The sequence below is a fragment of the Podarcis cretensis genome, assembly GCF_951804945.1.
Source record: "Podarcis cretensis genome assembly, chromosome: 3".
NCBI lineage: Eukaryota > Metazoa > Chordata > Lepidosauria > Squamata > Lacertidae > Podarcis > Podarcis cretensis.
This window is the reverse complement of record NC_137172.1, coordinates 50,719,226-50,746,408: the sequence shown is the minus strand read 5'-3', so window position 1 is coordinate 50,746,408 and position 27,183 is coordinate 50,719,226. Positions and strand designations below refer to the sequence as shown.

At 42.5% G+C, this 27,183-nt stretch overlaps 1 protein-coding gene and 2 long non-coding RNA genes across 6 annotated transcripts; 1 reads left to right on the top strand and 2 right to left on the bottom strand.

Moving 5' to 3' along the window:
* Positions 1 to 46: 46 nt before the first annotated feature.
* On the top strand, positions 47 to 19,683 carry ERMARD (ER membrane associated RNA degradation). 4 transcript variants are annotated; one of them, XM_079971351.1, is made up of 18 exons: positions 49 to 121; positions 2,180 to 2,348; positions 3,328 to 3,467; positions 4,181 to 4,282; positions 6,618 to 6,707; positions 7,444 to 7,541; positions 7,927 to 8,063; positions 8,887 to 9,001; positions 10,564 to 10,666; positions 11,446 to 11,475; positions 12,074 to 12,142; positions 12,957 to 13,127; positions 14,825 to 14,908; positions 15,558 to 15,637; positions 16,280 to 16,408; positions 17,560 to 17,769; positions 18,582 to 18,695; positions 19,187 to 19,683. In XM_079971351.1, exons 1-18 carry the CDS (start codon positions 116 to 118, stop codon positions 19,347 to 19,349), a joined length of 2,010 nt encoding a protein of 669 aa, XP_079827477.1. In that variant the 5' UTR covers positions 49 to 115; the 3' UTR covers positions 19,350 to 19,683. The 4 variants fall into 4 exon arrangements, with proteins under 4 accessions (XP_079827478.1, XP_079827477.1, XP_079827479.1 ...); XM_079971352.1 differs by lacking the exon at positions 18,582 to 18,695 and having other exon boundaries at positions 47 to 121; XM_079971353.1 differs by lacking the exon at positions 49 to 121 and having other exon boundaries at positions 2,186 to 2,348; positions 3,413 to 3,467.
* On the bottom strand, positions 14,419 to 27,138 carry LOC307213470. Its single transcript, XR_013837516.1, has 2 exons — positions 26,921 to 27,138; positions 14,419 to 14,596 (listed from the first exon to the last, which is right to left on the bottom strand). It is a non-coding gene; the product is annotated as an uncharacterized lncRNA (long non-coding RNA).
* On the bottom strand, positions 15,099 to 16,273 carry LOC307213474. The gene is made up of 2 exons (XR_013837519.1): positions 16,061 to 16,273; positions 15,099 to 15,875 (listed from the first exon to the last, which is right to left on the bottom strand). It is a non-coding gene; the product is annotated as an uncharacterized lncRNA (long non-coding RNA).
* Positions 27,139 to 27,183: the final 45 nt, after the last annotated feature.

Below are 27,183 nucleotides of genomic sequence, written 5' to 3'. Positions count from 1 at the left end.
CAAGCTTTCCGACAAACCGCCTGATAGGACGAGCGTTGCTCGAAGGGTTTCCCTTTTCTCGGTGACGTCACCAACCGCGACAGAAGCGACCGGGAGCTAAGAGAAGCTGAAAGGAATGGAGGTAAGTGTGTAGAGCTAGAAAGTGAAGAGTCGTACCCTCCGTCCGGGAAGGGGGCGGGAGGGTGGATATTTAACTCGCCTTCTCCTTGCTGCAACCTGTAGCGCTCCACCTGAGGGGCGAGAGCGTACATAGCTGCCTCTCCTACAGAGTTGCTTTCTTCTGACAGGTGTGGAGATCAGCATAGTAGGTGGTTGTTCACACACATACACCAAGCACAGACTCCTGCAAAGTAGGGGTCATAATACTGGACTGCACTGTAAGCCAGGGTCACAAATGTGGCTCACCGCATTTCCAGGGCTGGACTTTTAATGCATGCTCACGATACGCAAAATGCGTCTGCATCTTGTAAGGTAAAGTAAACCATTAGGTCCAGTCGCAGACGACTCTGAAGTTGCGGCGCTCATCTCGCTTTACTGGCCAAGGGAGCTGGCGTTTGTCCGCAGACAGCTTTCTGGGTCACGTGGCCAGCATGACTAAGCCGCTTCTGGTGAACCAGAGCAGCGCAAGGAAACGCTGTTTACCTTCCTGCCGGAGCGGTACCTATTTGTCTACTGGTAAAGGTAAAGGTAAAGGTACCCCTGCCCGTACAGGCCAGTCTTGACAGACTCTGGGGTTGTGCGCCCATCTCACTTAAGAGGCCAGGGGCCAGCGCTGTCCGGAGACACTTCCGGGTCACGTGGCCAGCGTGACATCGCTGCTCTGGCGAGCCAGAGCCGCACACGGAAACGCCGTTTACCTTCCCGCTGGTAAGCGGTCCCTATTTATCTACTTGCACCCGGAGGTGCTTTCGAACTGCTAGGTTGGCAGGCGCTGGGACCGAGCAGCGGGAGCGCACCCCGCCGCAGGGATTCGAACCGCCGACCTTTCGATCGGCAAGTCCTAGGCGCTGAGGCTTTAACCCACAGCGCCACCTGCATCCCCCTTATCTACTGGTACTTTGACGTGTTTTCGAACTGCTAGGTTGGCAGGAGCAGGGACTGAACAACGGGAGCTTCACACTGACTGATTGACTGCAGTTCTTAAGCTGTTCATAATCCAGTCTCTAGTCAAGTTGTGAACAATTGCATAGGGTAAAGAGATCTCGGCTCCATCAACACCCGCTGCTGCGTACACAGACAGAAATGAATTGGAACAGCCGGTAGGAAGAGCTGTCAAACAAACCAGGGAGAATGACAACTCCACTGTGCTCTAAGGTTGTCATACGAATACACAGGTGGTACAGGCAAACCTCAGTTGTCAAATGTAATCCATTCCAGAAGTCCATTTCGGTTTCCGAAATGTTCGAGAACCGAGGCGCGGCTTCCAATTGGCTGCAGGAGCTTCCTGCACTCAAGCAGAAGCCATGTTGGATGTTTGGCTTCCGAAAAATGTTCGAAAACGGGAACACTTCTGAGTTTTTGGTGTTCAGGAGCCAAAACGTTCCAAAACAGAGGCGTTCAGGAGCTGAGGTTTGACAGTACAGTGGTGCCTCGCAAGACGAAATTAATCCGTTCCGCAAGTCTCTTCGTCTTGCGGTTTTTTCGTCTTGCGAAGCATGACTATTAGCGGCTTAGTGGCTATTAGCGGCTTAGCGGCTTTAAGAAAAAGGAAACAAACTCGCAAGAACTCGCAAGACATTTTGTCTTGCGAAGCAAGCCCATAGGGAAATTCGTCTTGCGAAGCACCTTAAAAAACGGAAAACTCTTTCGTCTAGCGAGTTTTTCGTCTTGTGAGGCATTTGTCTTGCCGGGCACCACTGTATATAAATGTGGTATAAAGTAGGATAGCCAACCTTTGGCCCGTCATATATTGCTGGACTACAACTCTCATCATCTTTGACTACTTGCCATGCTGGCTGGGGCTGATGGGAGTTGGGATCCAACAACTTCAGGAGGACCACAGATTAACCACCCTGAAGGCAGCAATTTTGGCCATATGCCACATTTTAAAAACATATATTTACAATACTGATGTTCTACGGTGTGTTGTAGCTGTGCCTGTTGTGGGTCTATTTAAGAGAGTACTACAGTAGTTGTGTTGTTTTATACTTTTTTCATTATTTTTCACTTCTCATTTCAGATGCTGCTAGCTGATCCAGTCTCCACTTGTCTTTCCCCTACAGTGCACTATATGATTTGTGAAGCTGGATTTGAGATAAAAGCAAACCTTTCTATTAGTAGCATTGTGTCCGACAAAGCCGAGATACACTGGAGAACAATCACAGAATGCATACAGTATGGAGAACCAGGTATGTGTTAAAATGGTGTGTGGATTGGTTAGCTAAGGTTGCAATTCCTAAGTACAGTTTTGTGATGTAGGCCCCATTAGACAAGTGAGACTTACTTTTTAATTAAACACATGCAGAGGATTGCACTGCAGATCCTAGAGCTTGTCTACATGTTTTCAGGCAATCCTTTTGGGCTAATTTAATAGAATTAAGGGTTAGTATAACCATAGCAAACAAATATGTCCGACTTTTACACAGATTCTGCTTAAGAAAGATAATAATAATAATACCTTTATTGCCAATGTTCAACCTGTGTACAATGAAATTAACCAAGCCTCTCCACCCCTACAAACACTCAATCTCATTGCACTCTATGTGCTTGTCGCACAACACACCAATGCCAAAAGTCAGTTGCACTATATTATTTTCCGTTCAGCAGCCTAACAGCCCACAGATAGAAACTGTTTTTTAGCCTGTTGGTACGACTGATTATACTTCTATATCTCCTGCCCGAGGGTAGAAGATTAAAGAGGTCCTGGCTGGGGTGTGAATCAACCCTGATAATTTTTCTCACTCTCCTAAGGCAACGATCCCTTGCGATGTCATCTAGCAGGCTCAAGGGACAGCCCATGATATCATGTGCTGTGTTCACCACCCTCTGTAATGACTTCCTGTCTGTGGCTGTCAAGCCAATGTACCACACTGTGATACAATATGAGAGGACAGTTTCTGTTGTGAACGAGTAAAAGGAGGTCATCAATTGTTGTTTAACATTGCTCTTTTGCAAGACTCTGAGAAAATGGAGTCTCTGTTGGGCCTTCCTAACCACCTGAGTTATATTGTTTTTCCAAGTGAGGTCTTCACTAAGGTAAACTCCCAGGAATTTAAAGGAAGAGACTAATTATTCAGGGGAAAACGTTTCTTTTAGATGTTTATACTTCATAAGAACATGAGTTTATTGATGCTCTCCTTGACTAGGCACTGCTTTTTTGTTTTTCAGATCAAACTGTGGATTATGTAAAAAGTGTGAGATCTTTAGGATCTTTGTGTGAATCTCTTCACTTATATCTACAATCCCTTACCAGGGAGCAATTTGAAGACCAGTTTGTAATCTGGTTCCAGTGGACGAACGGCTCAGAGGTATGACATAAGAGTCCAGAGAGCTAGATAGGGACCCTTACCTCTGTCTCTCTGTCCCTCTTGTGTGTATGTGCATGGACCAACACAGCTGCCTGCATTTTTGGACTCTCTTTTGTGGTGGTGCTTTGATGCAGGCTTCCTCAACCTTGACCCTCCAGATGTTTTTGGCCTACAACTCCCAGGAACCCTAGCTAGCAGGACCAGTGGTCAGGGATGATGGGAATTGTAGTCTCAAAACATCTGGAGGGCCAAGGTTGAAGAAGCCTGCTGTAGTGGAACTTAGTAGCTCTCCACATGAGATTTACAGATAATTTATTTAATTTAGATCCTGCCCTCCTTCTCAAAGGGCAGTAAATAACATCCTAAAAACATCCCAATACAGATGCAGACTGGGAAAGATCTTGACTCAAAAGGTCCTTAAAAGAGGAAGGTCTTTAATAGGTGCCAAAAACTCAACTGTCTTGGTGCCTGTTTAATTTTCAAGTGTGGGAACTCCAAAGGGTAGATTAAACTAGGATACAAATAATTTATTCTTTATGGAGTGGGAAGACTCTTTCCTTTTGTAATACTTGAAATGGTAATAAAGAAATGCTTGTGAATTTTTGTTCTTAACCTAAACTGCATTTGTAAGTTTATATAGCTGTTCTGTTCTCTCACTTTAAACGTTTTGTGCCACATGACTACCTTTGGTTTTCCTTTCTTCCAAACGGCAGGTATTTCTTGAAACGTTTGACGCTATAAAGAGTCCACATGCTACAGCCATTGCACTGAGCTTAATGAAGCTTACGGCATGTTTGGAACGAGCCTTGGGTGATGTAAGTGCTAAAATCTTCGGCTCTGCCAAGCTTTAGGTTAATGAGGTCTTTTTGCACTGAAAGAAACGGTGTCTCCCTTCTTTTTCTGATAATTTTAAGGTTGCAGGTTGAATATAATTTCCAGCTGGTTTCCGTATTTAAGTGTTGTGAGATGCTTGCTTACAGATGTTTACTGTGACCTTGTTCGCATGTCACTAAACCATAGTTGAACTAAACTGGTTTAAATGTGAACATGTAACCTGCTGGTACACACTGCTGAAATCGCAGATGCTTTGCTCTTCCCTTTCTCCTGCTATTCTGCTGGCAGCTTAGTAATGATATGGCTTAGCTTTACATCTTAACCGGGGCTCATGCTTTGTTTCTGCCCAGACAAACCATGAGCGATAAGCCAAGAACAAAACTTAGCTGATAGCAGCACAGTAAGAAGCTGCGGTTTTGTGCACATTCACATTTTAAACCATAGTTTAGTGTAACTGTGGCTTAAAGGGACAAGCAAAGCAGACCTGTAGAAGTGTCTGCAGAAAGAACCAAGTATGTCACTTGTTGCCTATGTGAGCACGGGACCCTACCATCTTGGATAAGCAGCCATGTGTCTGCCAGAGGTGCATGCCAATTGCACTGTGTCTTCCAGGAGCAGGAGCCTACTGGGGCCTGGGACATTGGCTGTCATGATGAGGAGGAGCAACTGTGAACCTAAGGGGTAGAGGGAAGATGCTGGGCCAGCCCCTTTCTCCCATTACCTCCCTTGGTACTCTGAATAATATGCTAGGATTGCTGCATCGGAAGAAAGGGGTTGCGGTGGGGCAGAGGGAGGAGATGTCTAGCCTCTCATTTCCCTTCGTCCCCACACCCTTCGCTTTCCTGTGTGCAGAGCCTCCATGAATGGTTCCGGAAAGGGCAGCCAAAATGATCAAGGGGGTGGAGCAACTCCCCTATGAGGAAAGGTTTCAGCTTTGGGGACTTACAGCATTAGAACTTGTAGACATCCAATGTTGGGATATTCAGAATGGGCAAAAGATAACACATCTTCACACTATAGTCCAGTAGCACCTTAGAAACCAACTAAGTTAGATCTAGGTATAAGCTTATACCCAGAACTAACTTAGTTGGTCTCTAAGGTGCTACTGGACTATTTTTTAATTTTTTATTTTGACTGCGTCAGACCAACACGGCTACCTATCTGAACCCACATCTTCACACAGTGAATGGTTGGTCACTTTGAGAACAGGATGCTGTACTATTCTGATTATTAAAAAGGAACTCACTTAAAGGAGCCCTTCTCATAAGTTTTAAGGGATTAAAATCATCTTGCTTTTCTTTCTATGTTTCTGTGCTAATAGCTGTTTTATACTTCTTCTTTTTGTTCAGAAACATTCCTAAGTTTTGGTTCAGTCCTTTTTCTCCATAGTGCCCCCTAAGCAAAAGTTACTATTGCTAATTTTATGTCATACTCTCAGGTTGATGGGATGTTATTATTTTGTGCCGTATTGTTAAACTCATTCACTGGTAGTCAAGGTCTGGGCATGTGTGTGAAAGAGTGTTCAGAAAAGATAGACTTTTGGTTGCTTATGGAAAATCCCTGCATACTTCATCAAGAATTTCATTTTGATTGACTGTCAGCAAGACATGGAAAACTAAAACCCGGGATCCCTGGTTTGTAGATTTTGTTTTTAATGATTCTACTGGGTAACTAAGTAGCACATATGTGGAAAATCCTCAGCCAAGTACTGTTTAATGGACCCTTGTCTTTATGTATGAGGATGTATTATTGCTTCTTACCCAGTCCTGCTCCACACTACTTGTGGGCTGGGCAAAGCCACCAAGCATCAGAATTGCATTTTTACTAATGAGTAGTTCCACCAGTTTCGGTGGGACTAGTAAATCTATTTAGGATTGCATTACATGTCCCCTCCCCACTTTTCCATTACTTGTCCTTTTGTCAAGAACATCAGTCATACGTTCTTAATCCATTGATGTTCAGTAATCTTGGACTGGTGCTAGAGATGCTTGGGTAGGATTCACATCTTCTTTCCTGGCAGATAAAAGCAAGATTTACATAGGTTCCCTTTCTTCTTTCTCTGACCAAGTCAGGCCCTTGGTCCATCTAGTTCAGAATTGTCTGTGTTGACTGGCAATGGCTCTCCAGGATTTTTGACCGGGGATATTTGCAGCCCTGCCTGGAGATGCCAGGGACTGACTGTTTTCCAGAGTTGCCTTAACTTGAGATTATTCTTTTAAACAGAAAAGAGAGAAAAGTTTTGCACAATGCTTTAAACAATTTACTTGTTTGCATGTTTTGAGAAGGCAAAATGTGTTCTTTTGTTTTGATTTCCAGGTGTTCTTATTAATTGGCAAAGACTGTCCTTTTCTCCTGCGAGACTTGCTTGTGTCTCAGGAACTTGCCACAGTCTTTGGGCAATCAGTGGTGAGTGTCTTGCATGTGGTGTTTATTTTTATTCACAAGCTTTTAATTTTTGTCCATTTTGAGTTTTAAGACTCTCGGTGTCCTTGCTGCTTAAATTACTATGGAATGCAGAGAGCTCCAGACCTTTTGACTGGTATTGTTTCTAGGAGCCTATGATGCTCTTCTTTTCTACTACTTTGTGCCCAGTGAAGAGGTTTTAGAGGGCAGGAGCTGTGGGTGTGCTGAAACCCAACATCAGCACCTGACATTTGCTAGGGCCTGCCAGGGCTGATGCCTTTCCGTTTCCCCCACCCAATGGCCTCCACTTCAACAGTGGAGTGGCCCAACTGCAATGAGTTGCAAGCCCAGCTTGTCACAGCACCACTGAGCAAGTAGCAATGGTTACGCAGCTGCGGCAATGCTATGATGGGCCAGAATCCGGCTCATTACAGCCCTGTTACTGCCATATAAGTCCTTAGGTGAGAGGGAGACTGGTGATTGACCCATGCCTTCGTGCTCAGGTGGGAACAAATGCAAGTTGGAGGCTGCAGTAGTGCTAGCACTTGGCGGCCAAAGTGACAGCATCTATTTGTCTCATTCAGCTCTATGGGGGCGGCATGCACACCAGCAAAAGCCTGTCCAAGGTCCTTAAAAATCTGGAGCTGTTTGTATGTCTGGAGCAGCCCCTCTCCTCCAATCCATGACACTGGTGTTATGTCAAAGTTTGAATCCGTTTCCTATATTTTGTTAAAATTAGATGGATGTTCTCAGAGTGTTCATTGGATCTCCGGATGGTCTGAATCTTCGTAATATTCTGTGGCATGGATTTGCATCACCCCAGGAAATTCCTGTGAAGTAAGGCTGCAAGTTATTTATTTGTGGGTGGGATTTTTTGTGGGGTGAGTTGTCTCTTTCTTACTGGTCATAGCAGGAACACAGTTGCACCGCTGGAAGAATGCTGGATGAGTCCGCTGTCCAGCAGGGGATTAGTCTGCTCATATCCCACTGAAGATACAAAGCACCTGAACTAAGAGCAGGATTGCAGCCTTGCTCTTTAAGTTTCCCAAACACTATTGCTTGGGAGATGTTTTAACAGTGTGTTTCTAGATCAGCCTTCGCCCACCTGTATGCTGGCTGGGGCTAAGGGAAGTTGTAGTCCATCAACATCTGGAAGGGGCACCAGGTTGGCAAAGCCTGTTCTGGATGTTTCTAATTTCATTGTATATCCTAATTTGCCTAGATATTCCTCTATGCTGCTTTGTTTAACGGCAGGATTGGGACAACTGCTAAAGACTTACCTCCAGCAAACTCAGTCTACTTTAGTTCATCGACCTTATGTATCTTTCAGCAACTTGAAAGAGCTGCACGTTTTTCCAGGTGAGCATGTTTGTTGCAGCTCACCATTTGTAAAGGTTTACTCGGACGTATTATGCTTCTTGAACATTTTCTGTTTCTCATAAGAATTTTGCCCAGATCCAGAGACTTCAGTCTTTGTGGAAAACCAGGTTTATGGGTGCAAGTTGTGTACTGGATGTTAAGAAATCTGTTGTAAGGAAAATGACAGTATGTGCCCGACACAGTCCTGTCCAGATTTAAGAAAACCTCGGACATTTAAAAATCATGCTGTTCTAGCATGCATTTTTAAGATCTAGTGGCCATTTAAGCTTGGGAACCATCCAAGCCCACGGATGAATCTGTCTATTTCAGTTCCTCTCAATTTTTCATTATACCATTCTTAAGTTCAGTTCTCCATTTCTGTTTCAGTTTGCAAAGATTAAAAAAAATAAAAAAATCAGCAGCATTCCAGTGCACTTTCCTCCTAGTATATACATTTGTATAGGCAGACTCCACTAATAGGCTTTTTTGTAGGTTATTTTCACTAATATATATGCATCATTAATGCAGCGGTAAGGTGCCACTTCTCATTTCTTTGCTATGGGCCTCACTGAGCAACAATATTACAGCTCACCATTTAACTTTGAAAGGTTTCTACATAGTTAACTGAAGAGCTGTTAGGCTACAGATCTTCCTCCGGTGGTTGGAGTCTAGGAGGAAATGGTTTGTCTCCGTTTCTTCTTTTACAGTCTTAAATTCACTTCAGCAAATTTCCTCTTCATCCAAGGTCAAATTTAACACGTCTTGTTACTCCCATCCAAGGTGACAAAGTTTTATACTCCAAGTTCTTCTCTGTTGCTCGTAGATCTTAATCATGAATTGTTGTCCTTGGCTGATGAATTAGTACTCAAATCAAATATTGTATTAAGAACCATGTTGCCATTTTGGATTACTGCACTATCATCATTTAGACAATGCAGGTAAGAAGTGTAGCATTTTCTCCTAGTCTTCTTTTTTGAAATATATATAAAACCAGTTAAAGCATAGATTTATTCAGGGCTTTGTTTCTGGGGGGATGCAGGGGTATGCACACCCCTAAACATTTTGTGAATCTAAGTTTGGCTTCATTGAGGGGCAGTATTTCAATATGAGTAGGAAAATGAGAGTACCCCTAAACATTATTTTTTTATAGGAAAAAAAGCACTGGATTTATTTATATTAGGATCCTGGGAACCATCTGTTCAATTTGCAGGTTTTGTTTGCCTGTTTGTCATCGGTTGCCACATTCAAGTAGCCCAAGCAATGAAATGTGATATGTAAGAGCTATGACTACCCTACTATGGGAACATAGGAATCTGCCTACTACTGAGTCGGAAGATTGGGCCATCTAGCTTTCTAATGTCTACACTGCCCTGAAGCAGCTCTCAAGGGTTTCCGATGGAGAGCCCTTCTCAGCACTACCTAGAGATGTCGGAGGACAGTCTCGGACCTCCTACCTGCGAAGCAAATGCTCTACCACTGAGCTTCAGTGCTATCATGAAAGCAGCTCTTGCTTTCCACAAAAAAGGTCACATAGGGTTCTGCACCATCAAGGTCTTATTTGAAATACTTTGATGTAAAAATGCTCCCTTGATATTTAAGTCCAGAGTGCCCGTGGACAGATTGCAGAGTCAAAGAGTTTCCCCATTTCCTCAAGCAGCCGCTTGGATGCCCCAGGCTCAGGGCTGGATTTAGGTTTGATGAGCCCTAAGCTACTGAAGGTAATGGGGCCCTTTATATGTCCAGCTGTCCTTTGTCAACAATAAATTGTCACTGTTTTTTGTGTTGAATGTATGCTATATGGTAATTTATGGACCTAATAGGTATCTAAAGCCATTTGCACATATTGCTATGCAACCAGTCCATGCAGAATGTAAGTATCCTATATATAGAAGTGAGCAAACCAGTGATATTTTAGGGAGCAGGTGGCGCCCATAACTTACATCATAGGAGCCTACACAACACAAAATACTTTTGCTGTATGTAGTTTTTATTTTACTTGCTTTTTATCTTATATTTTGGAAATGTACATCCAGTGTTTTTTTCCTTTAATTTTTTTTTTTGGGGGGGGGCAAGAGAGTGGGGCCCTAAGTTATAGCTTGTTTAGCTTATACGTAAATCTGGCACTGCCCAGGCTTCTAGGCTTCTCTGAAACCAAAGGCTATAGCAGGGGTTCCCAGTCTTTGAAGGTTGATGAACACATTTGGAATTTTGTCAAGAGGAAGTCTCAAGGGTGGTCTCACTAAACGTTTGCTATGGGAAAATGTGCCCCCCAAAGACTGGGAACCCTCATAAAATAGCTGTAGAAATGAGAAAAAACTGCTGTTCACTCACTCACTCACCCCCCATCCCTGTGATTGCATACTGCTTCCGCTCCTTGTGCCTTTATTTCAAATATCTGAGACAACAATATCCAGCCTGAATCAGGCTTGTTAAGTTCATATTTTCATGAAAGAAGAAAAATGTGTAGTGGAAATCAATCTCACTGTAATATTTCTTTCAGATATGCAGACTGTGTTATACTGTTACTACCTCAGCTGGAGAGTGGACTTAGGTTGCTTTTCACAAAAGTTAATAAATGTCCTAGCAGACTAATGACTGCTGAGGTAATTTTTTCTTTTTCTTTAAAAAATATATATTTAATTTTCAGATTTTAAAATTTACAAACAATTGTCACCCAACCAAAACAAAAAGAGAATTCCATAAATTCCTAAGGACTTCCCTCCTCACCTTTGTGGGTCCTTATGTTAACTTTTTCTGCATCATCTCTATTAATTCAATTCTATTAAATCTCCATTACAACCATAGTCCAACATTAAACTACAAGTGTCATTCCAGTCCTACTAATAATTTTAATTGTTTACAATGATGGCTGAGGTAATTCCCCCCCCCCCTTGTTGGTCACTTCTAAATAAAAACCACCTCTAGTCACATCTGTTATTAACTGGTACCACATAATGGTCCAGTTTGAATGTACAGTTCCCAGCTTGATAAACCGTAGTTTGGCAGCCAGGAATGAAGGATGAGATCACACACCCTGCCTAGTCCCTTCCTCAGTGCACAGATTCTGGTTAGCTTGAACCACAGTTTCCCCTTAATAGAGGGTAAAAATCAGCTGAGCGCTGGGATAGTGAGCAATTTTATTTTGATTTGTTCATTATTTAGAGTCTTGTGGAAATTGTCTTGGAGGGGAATGGGGGTCTCGCAGCAACTCTCATCATGCTTAACAAACTACAGCTCCCAGAATTCTTTGGGTGACGCTACAACTGTTTAAAGTGGTATCATAGCACTGTGAATGTGGCCAGAGTATGACTTAATTTAAATCAACCTGTATTTTCCCTCCAGAAATTAAACAGCAGTGACATTTTTATTTTCTCTTTTCTAGTCATCTTCTCTTTATACCACTTTCGATGAGGTAAGTTGACCATGTGGTTCATTGGAGTATGTGACATGATACTAGGGACGCGGGTGGCACTGTGGTCTAAACCACTGAGCCTCTTGGGCTTGCCAATCAGAAGGTTGGTGGTTCGATTCCCCACAATGGGGTGAGCTCCTGTTGCTCTGTCCCAGCTCCTGCCAACCTAGCAGTTCGAAAGCATGCCAGTACAAGTAGATAAATAGGTACTGCTGTGGCAGGAAGGTAAACAGCATTTCCGTGCGCTTTGACACTTGTCACGGTCCTCTGTGTGCCAGAAGCGGTTTAGTCCTCCTGGCCACATGACCCAGAAAGCTTTCTGGACAAATGCTCCCTTGGCCTGAAAGCGAGATGAGCACCGCAACCCCATAGTCACGTTTGACTGAACTTAACTGTCCAGGGGTCCTTTACCTTTTACCTTTTACCTTTCAACATGATACTATAGTTGGTTGGTTGGTTGAAGTAGTAAGGTTTTTTTTAGAAAATGATGTTCAATTATAAAAAAAGATTATTTTTTTAAATGCAGGATGCCTTATAAGTATGTCTTAGTTATAAAGCTTTGGGTTATTTGACATTTGTATCTATTTTTTATATCTAGATGCTAGCAAAACAGTTTCATAATGAAGAAGCCAATCAGCTTCCTTTAGTTCTTGGTGAAGCAGCAATGGTAAGATGATGGATTTTGGCTTATTGAATTTAAAATGAAAAGCCCATAGCTTTCTAGGGCTCATTTATTGAGTAATAAGTGCCAGTAGAGCTTACTTCTGAGTTGATATTGCATAGGACTGCACTTGTGGGTATTTTGTAATAAGGCAACTCACTCTTCCAACACGCCTGGGCTATCTTGGGTGAGCACAATGTTAATTTTTATAACGTTAATTCATTGTCATATTAATTCATGCAGCACTAAGGTATAAGTAACTCTTTCAAATCTGTAGGACTCAAGTACCTAAACTTATATTCTCAATGAAGCAAGCAGTTCAATGCTGAATATTTGCAGCATGGATAGAATTAAAAGATCATTAGAATGCTTTAGTATGGAAAAAAAGTTAAATTGTGATAATGAAGTCATCCATACAGACAGGGTTGTCACCTTTGATGGTTTTGAAACTGTTCAACAGGGATTTTGCATGTTGCATCCTAATAGTGAAAGGGATTAATGTTGTATAAGAGACTATTCTCCATTTGCAGATCTGCAAACAAGTTGGCATGTGCTCTGGCAGCTCTAAGCAATTGAACAATGAGAAATAATGAGTTCTCAAATGAGCAGATTTTCATAATCATCTATATCAGAAACTTAACTTCCAGTAGGATTTTGCCCTTGTAGAAGGGAAGCAAACAAATGTTTGCTCTGGCTTTATTTCCACCCTCTCTGGATTGGATCTAGAAACGCTTTTCTGCATATCAAAAGCACCCTGCCTGCATAGAAGGGCTTTTTCTTTTCTTTTTACATTTCACACTACTTGTCTTGTTTTTTGTAGGAATTTCTTTGGGATTTCTTGAACCATCAAGAAGGCCCACGTGTCAGAGATCATCTGAGCCATGGAGAGAACAGCTTGAATGTCTTCCCGAGAGAAATAGCCAATTCGATTCTTTCATTTTCTATTACCCTCCTGTGCAGATTTTCTAAAGGTGACATAGCTGCAGTCAAGGTAGGGGCCAATTTTGGTGCAGCAAGACCTATTTATGTTAAACCTATGCTTCCTTATACCCAAAATCTGGAAAGATCTGGATTTGAAGACTATCTTATCCCTCTATCATATGACTTACAGGCATTTCTTTTATGGGCAGAGTGAGCAGGATCCAAAGTGCCATGCATGGTTCCACTTTTTACAACTCGTCTGTCACATTCCCTAAAATGTTACTTCGGAAGGTCTGGAGACCCTCCTGAGTAGAATCTGATTTTGTATGAGGAGCTACTTCCAGAAGAGAAACTTGGCAATCTCTCTGTGTCCTTAAAGCAGGCTTCCTCAAACTCGGACCTCCAGATGTTTTGAGACTACAGTTCCCATCATCCCTGACCACTGGTCCCACTAGCTAGGGATCATGGGAGTTGTAGGCCAAAAAACATCTGGAGGGCCGGGTTTGAGGAAGCCTTCCCTAAAGAAATGCATGGGCCTCTTTGGATTGTGGCCAATGAGCTACAGCTGTAGTATAGACCAACCTTCCCGAACCTGGGGCCATCCACATATTTTGGACTACAGCTGCTACCATTCGAGGCCAGTGGCCTGATGGGAACTATAGTCCAAAACATCTGGAGGGCAGCAAATTGAGGATGACCATGCTGTAGATAGCTTACATTATGTAAGCTATCTTAACATTGGAAGGATAGGAGCCATCCCTGTTCTGCCGTCCTAATATTTCTGTCGAATGGTTTTTATTTCTTTTATTCCTTAGCTGTATTCATGCAGGGTTTTTCAGTTTGCTCTTCATCCATTCATTCTGGCTTATATTACTAGATCTGTAAATACTGAAACAGATTTATGATCAAAATGGGCCTGGGATATGGGATCTTTAACCCTTTTCACTCATGCTGCTCCTCCCCAAGCTATTAGCCTTTCCACAGCGAAAACAAAGGATGATTTAGATTGGGGGAAATGGAGGGAAGGGGTTAACTATTCCCAACAGCCTTGGTCTGACCAAAGTCTGAACCCACCCATACCTACTTGAAAAGTTATTTCAAAAGCAAACAAGGGAGATCCAGTTACAGATAGGTAGCCGTGTTGGTCTGCCATAGTCAAAACAAAATAAAAAAATTCCTTCCAGTAGCACCTTAAAGACCAACTAAGGGAGATCCAGTCACAGATGCATTAAGTCCATTTTTGTTCCAAACATGGTTGGTCACAGGAAGGAGGAATCTCGTGTTGCAAACCGCTCGTCCACATGTGTAGGTTTCATCAGAATCCAGGGCAGTGCATAGTAGTTGATACCTTTATTTTCTTATATATATTTTTGTATATAAAGCATCCTAGGTTGGATCCAGACTTGCTCCCTCTGACAGGAAAGGCTCCTGTATCCATGGAGAGAACTGGGATCTAGCAAAGGCTTCTCACTGGAGGAAGAGGAGCAGTTTTCATTGATCCTTGACACCGCCTTCCATGCTTTTCAGGGGTACAGGGGTCTGCAGGGGAAAGGAGGAATCAACAAAGGTCACTTCTCCCCCCTCATTTCCTCCAGCAAAAGGAGAAGTCCAGTGAGCGCAAGTCTGGATCCAACTTCATCCAATACCTTAACATTGTTAAGTACAGTACAGTTAGCCTCAGTGGAATGGATTGCAGTACTATCTACAGAAAATAATTCAAAATCTATTTACATTTTAACCATGAATTTTAATTTATTTTCAAACCAGGAACACTCATTCCTAAAACCACTTATGAGCTGTGCAGATTGCTATTGTTCCCAATTTCATCCAATAGCCCAACTTAAGAAGCAGGTATATTGCCTTTATCATTCTCTTTGTCGTTCAGTAGTGAGTTTATCTCTCTTGAACTTTTAAATAGACTGAAAAATAGCCATTGGTCACATCCACACCATGCAATTAAAGCACACTGCTTCCCCCAGTCCTGGGGATTAGAGCTCTGTGATGGGTAAAGTACAGTTCCAGATTTTGGGGCGGGGGGGGGGGGGGGAGATGCACTTTCAACCGTCCTGTCAAAGTTAGTAGGAAACTCAAACATGTGCATACAGAATAGGTTTGTGTGCTAAATTACTGTTTGACAACACCAAAAGAGCCCAGTTGAAAGTTATAGACTGTCAGAGAAGTTTAATCAGGAATGGATTCATATCACATGTGACTTCAGGTTAGGAAGGTCTGCTAAAAAGTCAATAGCAAATAAAAGCGTTGGGCTGAATTCTAAGAACCAAAACTCTCAGAATGAGGCTTTCTGATCTCTTCATACTGTATGCCTCAACATTACCTAAAAAGCCAGTCCTGAAGATCAGGCGACCTTTTGTGGAGATGTGGGATGGGGGGGGGCAGGAGCAATGAAAACTGTAGCCTTTGGGCTAATAGACCTGCAAATTTCATCTACTTCTGTCAGAAGGGAGGGGAATTATTTATAGATCTCTTTTTCACTTTCTAGGTACTGAAGTGCATAAAAAGCATTCATTCATGGTCTGTTCTTCCTATAATGCCTGAAGAGCAAGTTCAAGAAATTGGAGGGTAATGCCTGTTTCTCCTGCTCCTTTTTGTGGTTAGAGGTGTATGTTGGGGTGTCAGATGAGAAATTTCGAAGTCTACGCTTTCTTGCAAACCCTTCTTCCTAATTACATAATTCTAGACTGCTGTACAAGGATTAAAACGTGGAGGTAACTGATCAGCAAGACATTTGGTTAGTTTGAATATATGTATGCGTTTAGGTTGTCTGTCCCATCTTATCTTGAGGGCTCATGGCAGATCACTGTGAAAGCAAGTGATTGTATCAACAGACAATGCATCCAAACATTTAGAACCTTTGGGGCTCCCAACCTGTCATGCTGAAAGAGACCCCCATCTCCCTATGGTAGGGAAATGTTGGGTGAGTTAAAGCAGCAAGACTGTGTAACCTTTTTTTAAAAAAAAACACAAAACAAACTAGGCCACCACCTCAGTCAGCATCACAGTCTAGGATTTCATCATCTTAGAATTTGGGAGATAACCAAGGATAACACACCCAAGAATATATTGGTTGATTTGAGGTCACGCAAAAATAGAATTACTAATTATTCGACAGCTCTTTTTGTTCTAAGTAACACATATTTGAAGAGCCCTCAAATAAGATTCTGAGAATGATCATTAATATCTTGGTTTTCTTTTGTTTTTAAGGTCAGGAAAAGATACTGATGATGTTCCTTGTATGTTTGTGACTACCGATATTTTATCTCAGCTACAACCCTACTTGTCTCACAGTATCAGATTTCTAGGTGATCCTGTGGAGGAGGTTATAACTGAGAAGTAAGTTCTGTAACACTTTCGCTGCTTTTTGCCAAATCTGAAAGTACACTGTAGTCCTATGACTTACCTTTTTGGTGATGCTTTTTGTCAGCTCTGGAGTTCCATTTCTATTAAATATAGGGACTGCCTCATGAGATAAGTTTGAGCCATAATGCCCATGTTCAGATGCTCTGTTCTCCAGTCTTTCAAGCACATGCTTCATCCTTTCCTGCACATGCCTCAGATGCAGAGCTTATAAGAACTCTTCTTGGTGTGTCAGGGTTTGCCATAGCAACTGGACCAGCAAACTGGCTTTAATGATCCCTCCAAACAAAGATTGTAAACTATGGTTTGGCTACATTCACATATGACAATAAACCACAGTTTAGCATTACAAGAATAAGCCCAGCATCCCTGAGCTTGCATGCTCCCCCTTCCTTCTCCTCTTCCACAGCATAGCCACAAGGAGGGGATTGGAAGCTCCCATGTCCCTTTTAGATTAGCCACAGTTTAGCATGTCCTTCAAGTCCCAATATTCTATCTGATTATATAGATGAAATAGATCATGCAGGTGGAATTAGCTGGCATCGATGGCAAACAGTACCCATTTATTATAAAAGAGGCAAATGTGATTATTTCTTCAAATTTCTTTAATTTGGAAGAACAATCGGTTTGCCTCTTTTTATGGATGTACAGTGGTGCCCCGCAAGACGAATGCCTCGCAAGACGGAAAACCCGCTAGATGAAAGGGTTTTCCGTTTTGGAGGCGCTTCGCAAAATGAATTTCCTATGGGCTTGGTTCGCAAGACGAAAATGTCTTGTGAGTTCCTGTGGGTTTTTTTTCCTCCCCCCCCCTTTTCTAAGCGCTAAGCTGCTTATCAGCTAAGCCGCTTATCAGCTGATCCGCTAAGCCGCTTAACAGCTGATCCACTAAGCCGCTTATCAGCTGATCCGCTAAACCGCTAATAGCGCTAATCCGCTAATGGGCTTGCTTCGCAAGACGAAAAAACCGCAAGATGAAGAGACTCGCGGAACGGATTCTTTTCATCTTGCGAGGCACCACTGTAGTTTGCACTAGAATTAGCTTGCATTTATGGCAATCCGGCTGAACATTAGTTCTATTTTACAGCAGCTAAAAGAGCACTGAAGAAATGGTATATTTTTTTATTTAGGTTATTGGCTGATCTCTGCAGCAAGCACGTTCATGTCCTCTTCTGCCCACGATCTGTCCTGGAGATTGTCGTGGTGCTTCGTCAGATAAGCAACCAGTGCCACCAAGTGTCATGTCAAGTCATTTCCACTTGTGAAACCAGGTACAAGCAGTGGACAAACAAATCACTGAGATCCCGCCAGAGGCACAACTATCTGCGCATGAGAAGGAGGTAGGTTTTTTTCTTTACTTTTAAAGGAATGGGGCGTGAACATGTAATTGAAAATGTTTTCAAAATAAACAATTTGTTAAGCAGATCTCAAGTATTACAAGAGAGAGAGAAATAGACAGAATGAGTGTGTGTAATATTCTAGATCTGTATTCATATACACATGTGCATATATATATATATCACAAAGACTACATCCAGACTTGCTTAATCTTGCTGAAAATGAAAGTGGGACTTGATTTTGATGGGGCCTAAATGCAACTGATGTAGTCTAGATTCTTATACAATACATGTAACACAGAGATAAGCTAATAAATGAAGCTTGTGCTCTGCAAGAATTCTCTGTTTCTGACTGATGCTGAAAGTATCTCCAGGGCAGATATGCAGGCACAAATGTTCAGGATAAGAGGGCAAGCTTAGTGAAAGTAGCTAAAGGGATACAAGGAGGCAGAGATCTGAGGGGAGAGAAAGAGAGATTGTCAGTTAGCAAACAGCAGAAAATCTCTCCTGGCTGAGTGTCTTGATCCAGGTGTTGCAGGCTAATATAACCTTCACTTAATCCATTTAACCTATTTGACATTAACATCCAGCACCACATAAAAAGTATAACTTATATGCTTGTCACTGCTTTATAGAGTATTTTATGGTTTTTATTGCTTTTTTTTACTTTATGCTCTTAAAATTTGTATGCTGCTTGGAGACTCCTCATGGGGCAATGAATTAATAACAGCAAGAAGAACAGTATAGCAATATGTTTTCTCATTGGCTTGATTGTTCCTAAGGCTTTTGTTTTCAAATATTTTTTTTTCTTCTAGTATTAAATTTCTATCTCCAGTCTTGCAACTAATTTTAATCTTGATTACGCTGGAACTAATCCATGTCCATACTGCTGGTGAACAGAACACTCCTGGATATCAACATTACCTAAAGTGAGTACATTTTAGCTTTAGTCAAGTAATACACAAAGCTCTTTTCAACCACTGATTATTATCTGACTGTTTCCACCTAGTGATTTGTAATCCTTGACATTCCTTAATCAGCTGCAATACGAAGAATGAGTTGGCAGCACTCTTCACTACACCTTTCAGCATTCTGGAGCAGGAAGAAGGTGGTACCACCAGTATCTCAGCACTACACCTCTTAGTTGTTGTTTGGGCTTCCAAAAGGACCTGGAATAAAGATGTTGCTTTAAATGTGTGACTGCATTTAACATGACTGGGTGTTTCCTCCCCGCCTTTACAAATTGCAGCCACTGGAAGGGGGCAGTGTGGTCCAGAAATGTCTTTCTGCAACTGCAAAAGCGACGCAATGATGGCTTTTCCAGGGAAAGCATCTGTTTGACAATATATTTTAATGTCTGATGGTTTTTGAAAAAGGCTTTCCTTTTTGGTGTCACAATTGTATTTCCTCTTCCACACAGGTTTCTAAAGGTGATCTTGAAGTACACTGAGAATCTGGTGACTTACACAAGCCCGGAAAAAAATAAATGGGAAGAAGCGACAGAGCTTATGCAGAACGCTTTGCTAAAAATCAGAACTGTCTTAGGGAAGCAGCAGTTGCTTGTGCAGTTGGCTAATTCCTAATGAATGTATGCCTCATTAGACCTTTACACCTTTAAGTTTAATGGACATGTCTGACCAGTTTCTACACCTGTCCCGAGTTCACATTGCCCAAAGTTAACAATCAGCAGCAGTCCGCAGGAGGTGTCTTTTTCCCATTAGGATGAATAATCACATTTTGTGGACCTGTTAACCGAGCCAGAACTGGGAATCAACCTGACCCCTCCTTTTTGACAAGGTACTGTTCATTTGCTCTGCAATGTATTTTATAATAACTTGAATGTATTCTGCTAACTCAGAGGAGTGTAAGACACATTTTTAAAATTCTCTTAATAAACTCGCTTGATTTTGTTTTTTATCTTGCCTTTGGAGTGGATGAGTTGAGAGAAACAAAGTACTATCAGAAGGCAAACATGACATATGCTGTCCCTCTTTGCTTTTTCCACTGTTTGATTAATATATAAAAAATTGATTTTGTATTTTTAAAATTCAATATTAGTTTAATTACTGTTGACCAAAGGAAAGGTTCACTCTTCTACAGCATCTGTTGACAGCTAGCCTTGTAAATCCTGCCTTGTCATATATCTTGCCTATTAAGGTACAGCTGCAATTAACAGGAATAAGCACAAGGTGGCAATGTTGCATAACTTAAATAACACCGCAGTTTTTCACCTTTGCATCTGATCCTGCCCAAATGGTGACAAATGCTTCTTCACATTCTATAGACCTTCCTCACAGGGATGTTTCCCACCCCCTTGCAAATTTAAAATGGAATGCCACTATGTTCAATTTCTTTTGTTTTCTTGTACTGAAATAAATCAAGTCATGTTTCTCTCTCAAACATTTTTTACTTTCCCCCGCCAAAAATTTATGTTCTACAATATTCTCTCAACTTAAACTACCTTACAAGGTCGTTTGGTGAATAAAATGGGGAGGGGGTGAAGAACTATGTTCACCACCGTGGGCAATTTAGAGGAAAGCTGAAATAGAAATAAATAAAATGTGTCAAGCTGACTTAGATGATTTGCTAATATTCACTTAATCGAGATGATCTCATTTTCTAACAAAATGCTAATCATGCGTTTCTCAGACTTTATGAAGCAGTTTTTCTCCCTCCCCCCCCCACTTTCTTAAAATACTAGATTCCCCCATGCCTATTCCCAAATATACAAAGCTAACGGGGGGTGCTTCCAGATGGTAGCTGTGTTTTGGTGGAATTCAATCAGATTCAGGTTGCGCAATTACAGTAGACTGGGAGGCCTTGTGTAACAAATTTACTTTCACCCAAAGACCAGACCTTTTTCCGTTAAGGAAAGTGACATGGAGGGGAAGTGTGGGATAATGCTTCGTCACATCATATAACCTCCTGGCAAACAAACCCAGTTATACATGTCTAGCTCCTGTCCCCCTCATGGTCAAACTCGTATGGTTGGTATTCAAGTATGTTTTGCTCAGCACAGACCTATTGAACTTAATTGACCTAACTTAGTTGTGTCCATTAATTTCAGTGGGTTTCCTCTGAAAACTCAGTTGAATATCAGCCTATGCAAATCCACAGCCATGTTGTTCTTCCACCTAGCTCCAGCACAAACCTTCTCTCCTGCTTCGTCTCTGTGGTGCAGCAGCAGCCCTCATCATCCAGGGTCCTGTGGCAAAGTATTACATGCCTCCTTTCAGCAATCCCACCAGGGTTTTTTGCAACCCCACACTTTTGTTTTTTTAAGGCTCTTGAAGCCTTCACAGGTATAAAAAAATAATTCTGAATCTTCCTCCTCAGCTGATGTCCTGTGTTCTCTAGGGGTTTGTCCTCCCCTTTCAGGTGGAGAAGCAACATGCTAGTGCCCAGGATAGAAGATAAGCAAATAAACTCACTGTTTTGATATTGGTTGCTCTCCTTCATTGAGGAACCGTTTTCCTGAGGGAAAGTGTGGTGGTAAATAACAAATGTGAAGGTGACAGAAGCCCACGTACGAGCCCTTTTTGCCAAAGCTGCGCCAAGAATTCAAAACATTTTTCAACCACTCAGGTGTTTGAGGGCAAAACCCTCCTGGAAAAATGTGGTGTGCAAGGGAGAAACGTGTCTGAAATATTCACGGTGTTGCCACTTGACATTATGAAATGGCCAAGCATTTTCTCTTCCCATTGCTTGTTTTTGAAAAAGCCCTGCAGTACTCACATAGGTCCAAGGCTACCTCCACTGCAAAAGCAAATTTAGGGCAGCACGACTGGTTCTGATGCACTAGGGGGTCGGTCCACTGTCCCTCAGACATTGGGGGGGGGGCGGACTATATATTTTTTTTTAGGGGGGGGGAATGAACAAATTCCTATGCCCCACAAATAACCCAGAGATGCATTTTAAATAAAAGGACACATTCTACTCATGTAAAAACTGTAAAAACATGCTGATTCCCAGACTGTCCGTGGGCCGGATTATTTATTTATACATACATACATACATACATACATACATACATACATACATACTCCACCCATCTGGCTGGGTTTCCCCAGCCACTCTGGTTCGCTTCCAACAAAACATTAAAATACAATATGCATCAAACATTAAAAGCTTCCCTAAACAGGGCTGCCTTCAGGTGTCTTCTAAAAGACTGGTAGTTGTTGTTCTCTTTGACATCTTGTGGGAGGGCGTTCCACAGGGCGGTGCCACTACCGAGAAGGCCCTCTGCCTGGTTCCCTGTAACTTGGCTTCTTGCAGTGAGGGAACCGCCAGAAGGCCCTCGGCGCTGGACCTCAGTGTCCAGGCGGAACGATGGGGGTAGAGACGCTCCTTCAGGTATACTGGGCCGAGGCCATTTAGGGCTTTAAACACTTTGAATTGTGCCTGGAAACGTACTGGGAGCCAATGCAGGTCCTTCAATTTAGAAGGTGATTGGGCGAGATCTGGCCCCCGGGCCTTAGTTTGCCTACCCATGGCCTAGGGAGTCCTAAAGGGCATTGCTACTATGACATAGTGAGTCGAGGAAAACAGAAGGTAAGAGGTGGAAGAGTGCCGGACTTTGAATCCAAAATCTGCCCCAGTCCACAGCTGCCCACCAGCCACACTTCCAGGTGAGACACAGTAACATAAACAGCAAAGCTTCTCAAAAATTCTAGCGAAGTCTCTCTTTTTCGCTTCTCATTCCATTCCCAAACCCCAAACACAACAGATAAAGCAGCAAAAAAGTGGTCCCTATTTTTGCACGTGGATACTATTTTTAGGTAACACTCTGGCTGTATATTCAGCACAGTTAGTCCAAAGAAAATCACTGGTTTTGTGCTGGCTGTTCATCAGCACAGAATTGTGTTATTTAATCTTTACAGCACGGCCGGATCCTAAGAGCAAGCTAATGTGGTGGTTGCACAGTGATGTGTCTAGCTTCAAGCAGCAGTATTTTTGTTGTTGTTGTTGTTGTTTTTAGCAGCAGTATTTGTGACGGAGTGCCCTGGCTCGCATCATCCATGGTTTGCAGAAAGCATGCCTATTTCTCCCTCTTGTCCTAGCAGAAAAAGGTTATTGCCCTCCCACCCTTGAGCCTGGGTGGCAGATCTGCTCAATCTGCTGTACAGAAGATCAGATGAAACCAAAAGCAATAACAGATTGATAGACCAATTCATGGCGGCGATGAGCTATTTTACTGCACTTGAATCTTATGTTTCAAAACTATTAAAAAGTAAAATGAAATGAAGACTAAGCAGGCTGTGAGAATGAATGAAAGTCATGCAGGGATAGAGTGGGACTCGGAGCCGCTCATGAGCCAAAAAACAACAACCCCAGTGAAAGCTTTTTGAACAGTTTACACCATTAGTTTTTAGGCTTCAGTTTTGCTTTATCTGTGCTTCTGTCTTCCTACCACCAGGCAGAGGGCCTTCTCAGTAGTGGCACCTGCCCTGTGGAACGCCCTCCCAGCAGATGTCAAGGCAATAAATAACTATTTTAATTTTAAAAGACAACTGAAGGCGGCCCTGTTTAGGGAAGTTTTTAATGTCTAATGCTGTATTGCTTTTAATATTCAGTTGGGAGCTGCCCAGAGTGGCTGGGGAAACCCAGCCAGATGGGTGGGGTATAAATAATAAATTTTATTATTATTATTATTACCATCACGTGGAATAACACTTTGCTTTCAGCCAGTCACGGTGTGGGGTGTATTAAAAGATGCCACCCTCATGTTTTAAATGAAAATGTGTTCTTCTGAGGGTTGCAAGCAAATGAGGGGGAACAATAAATGTCCTTGGGATTGTCAGCCTCTGCCTCCATGTTGGGTGTATTATGTATGTTATTGTGATGTGGCAAATGGGTGAACCAACAATGAAGACTCAACCATTTATTTGTCTTAAATATATATATATGAATCTGACGATAAACATCTCTGGGGAGCCAGCTGAGGGACAATTACAGAAGTGATAGCCATTAAATTGATGGCATGTCTCTGGCCTCTTGAGTCGTATGTTGTAAAAGAAATACGGATGGGGTATATTTCATGGGATGAATAATGGCTTGTGTGGGGGGAATAAGTAATGATTACAATGTGCAGATGTGGCTCAGCCCCTGTCTTGTCTCCCTAGATTTAGGATTGAGTAAGGTGCTTGTATAGTCCTCTTCCCATCGGAGGCTGATTTGAAATCAGACTAATCACTGACCCCTTGATCAGGAAAACCCTAGCTAGGAGGTTGGAGAATTGAAACTCTGAACTTTGCTATTTTATAAGATTTTTTAAAAACAAAGCCTGGACCATTAGACCTTCATTTCTAAGCTTCTCTTCTCTAAAGGGAATGAGATCAATCCATCCAGTCACCTATTTATTCATGTACCACCTTTCCAGGAGAAAACTGCACATCAGATGCATTATAGCAAATGGAACAGCACCCATAGTCAAACTGCAATACTGAACAAATACAACATTGCCATTTCAATATGCTCAAGGCAGCTGTTAGAACAGCAAAAGAAAAAAAGGGGGAGGGGAGAGGAAAGGCTGTAGATATGGTTGGAATTCTTACTCTCTAATGACACTCTTTGGCTTTTATTGTGCACTTTATTGTTTTATTGATTGCAAGCTGCCTCAGGCAAATGGGAGGAGGCAGGTTATAACTGTAAAAAGAAAATAAAACCATTGATAAAAATGTATCCATCTCTGGAATAACTTCCTGAGCTAGGCCTCCGGCGAAACCATCAGTCATTGTCCTAATACCAGAAGGCAGACTGACATTTTTTCAGGGGCAATATTTTCCATGTGGTGGATTGAGGCCTATTCACATGTGAGGGAATGGCTGTAACACGTGAGGGAATGGCTGTAATTCACATGTGAGGGAATGGCTGTGGTAGGGTACCTGAGATTCCCGGTTCAATCCCCAGCACCCCCATGTAGGGCTGTGAAAGGATTTCTCCTAAAATCCTGGACAGCTGCTGCCAGGTAACCTTTTCCTGCCTAAGGGCCAGGTTCCCAGCTAGGCAGTCTTCTGGGGACCACATGCCAGTGGGCAGAGAAATATATGTAAATTTTTGCATTCATAAAGCAGGATACTATCTAAATGCACACACACCCCTCTCTATCAATCATGCAGACAAGCCAGAGGCATCATCAGAGTTCAGTATATCATTAAATAAATTAGAATGTATATTCAATTAAAAAAACCCTCACAGGGGAATATGGCCATACAAACCCAACCTCATTGAGATCTTCACTCCTTCAAATCCCCTCTTGGCTACTCCATTTCACTTCCTACTTTCTCGTCCCATGAAAATATAGCAAACAGAGCTAGCCTAACCATGTCTACTCAGTTGTAAGTCCTATTGAGTTCAATGGGGCCGACTCCTAGGAAGATGTGGTTAGGACTGAAAACCAGCACAGTGGTTCCTAAAGTCCTGCCCACCCCATAACTTTAAAATTACTGAGGATCTCAGTGGAACACTTAACAATTTTTCTGCCTGTTTATTAGGCTAGACGCTGAAGTGTTTTTCAAAATAGCAAAACTTTTCACCACGGACCAACTGAGTGAAACTGATGGACCACACTTTAGGAACCCCTAAGGCTAACCTATAAACAAACAATGAACCATGTTTACTTCTTCCTTACCCCATCTTAAACTTAAATAGAGAGATTCCTTTTCCTCCTCACCACCACTAAGTGTGTGCCCTGCCCTGTGCTGACATGATGCCGTGTGTGTGTGCACGCTCCACAGAACGTTTAAACAAGAAACCACAATGTATCCTGTAATGGCATGATTACAGTTTTACAAAGGAGAGCAGGTGTGCCCCGCTCAAAAGATAACCTATTCCCCCATCTGCCGATAAGACAAATGATCCAAATCTTGCAATTTAGTTAATGTTTCTCTTTTTGGCTTGCTGTGTACACAATAGCCTGCTGGATAAACTGCCTAGGACGGTGCGCCACTATGTGTACAGTACCATAACTCGCAGCATTATCATCTGTTCACCTGCTGCCCCTTCTCAACATCCTTTTAATCATTGCAGAGAATTTATCTGCACGTTAGTGCTCTACCTTCTTCTTATTAAAAAGTCATTTTCTAAGCAAGGACAAATCATTCAATAACACAACTAGGTGGGGTTTGCATCTGATCTGAGTTATTTCCCCATGGGTCTACTTTCCAAATTTTGCTTACGTTTAGACAAAGGTATTGCTTTCACTTGGTGAAGAAAGTTAATCCCATTTTTCTCACACACAAAAGCACACTTGAAAAAGCATCTTGGCCTTGCATGGGCTGATTTATTGATTACCTTTCCCACTATAGGCAGGGGACTTTTTGATGCTTTTGAAGGAGTCAAGGAACAGCTGGTCCTTTATCTCCTGACAAGACTGAGATTTATATACCAGCATTTAGCGCAGGAAGATATTTCACCTAATGTTATTAACCAGCATTAGAAGGAGGACTTTACTTCCCATTTTGACCATGATATTATTCTCCTTATTGCTTTAAACCACTTGAGAACATGAGAATTGCCCTGCTGGAGTTGAAGGAAGCCCAACCTGATCCAGAGTCTTGCTTCCTAGGTAAAGGTAAAGGGACCCCTGACCATTAGGTCCAGTCGTGGCCGACTCTGGGGTTGCGGTGCTCATCTCGCTTTATTGGCCGAGGGAGCTGGCGTACAGCTTCTGCGTCATGTGGCCAGCATGACTAAGCCGATTCTGGCAAACCAGAGCAGCACACGGAAACGCCGTTTACCTTCCCGCCAGAGCGGTACCTATTTATCTACTTGCACTTTGACGTGCTTTCGAACTGCTAGGTTGGCAGGAGCAGGGACCGAGCGACGGGAGCTCACTCTGTCATGGGGATTCGAACCGCCAACCTTTTGATCGACAAGCCCCAGGCTCTGTGGTTTAACCCACAGAGCCACCGCTGTTCCTTGCTTCCTACAGTGGGCTAATAGATGCCCATGGGAAGCCCACGAGCAAAGCACAATAACCCTCTATCACTTGTCTAACCTACTTTCCAAGCCTTCCAAAGCTGAGTATACACCTGATTTACTCTACATCCAGTGTACACACAGTGTTAGCCACGATCCACATCTATCCTGTGTGAAATACTGCATTTCCCTCGAAAAAATTGCTTCAATGGAATTGAGAAAAAGAACGGCTTACCTGTGTTTTACAGTTGGTAACGTATGCACAATCCAAGTTGGTGACCATCCTCACACCTTGTGGCAATGAATGCCATAGTTCTGTATGAATTATTTTTGCCTGTCCTGGATTCCCCCACCCACATTCAGCTTCTTTGGATTGCCACACTTCAGTTTTAGAATGATAGAATAACTTCTTTTTATTGGATAGAGAAGTGTCAGCAGTGGCGTGCAGTGAAATTTTTCATAGGGGAACAGTTAGGGCCAGAGGCGCCAGCTTGCGAG

Excerpts from the sequence above, each read along its gene's own strand:
- ERMARD (XM_079971351.1), top strand. Across the intron at positions 8,064-8,886 it reads AGAGCTGCACGTTTTTCCAG|ATCTTAATCATGAATTGTTG; the intron begins GTGAGCATGTTT and ends TGTTGCTCGTAG. Across the intron at positions 17,770-18,581 it reads TATCTGCGCATGAGAAGGAG|TATTAAATTTCTATCTCCAG; the intron begins GTAGGTTTTTTT and ends TTTTTCTTCTAG.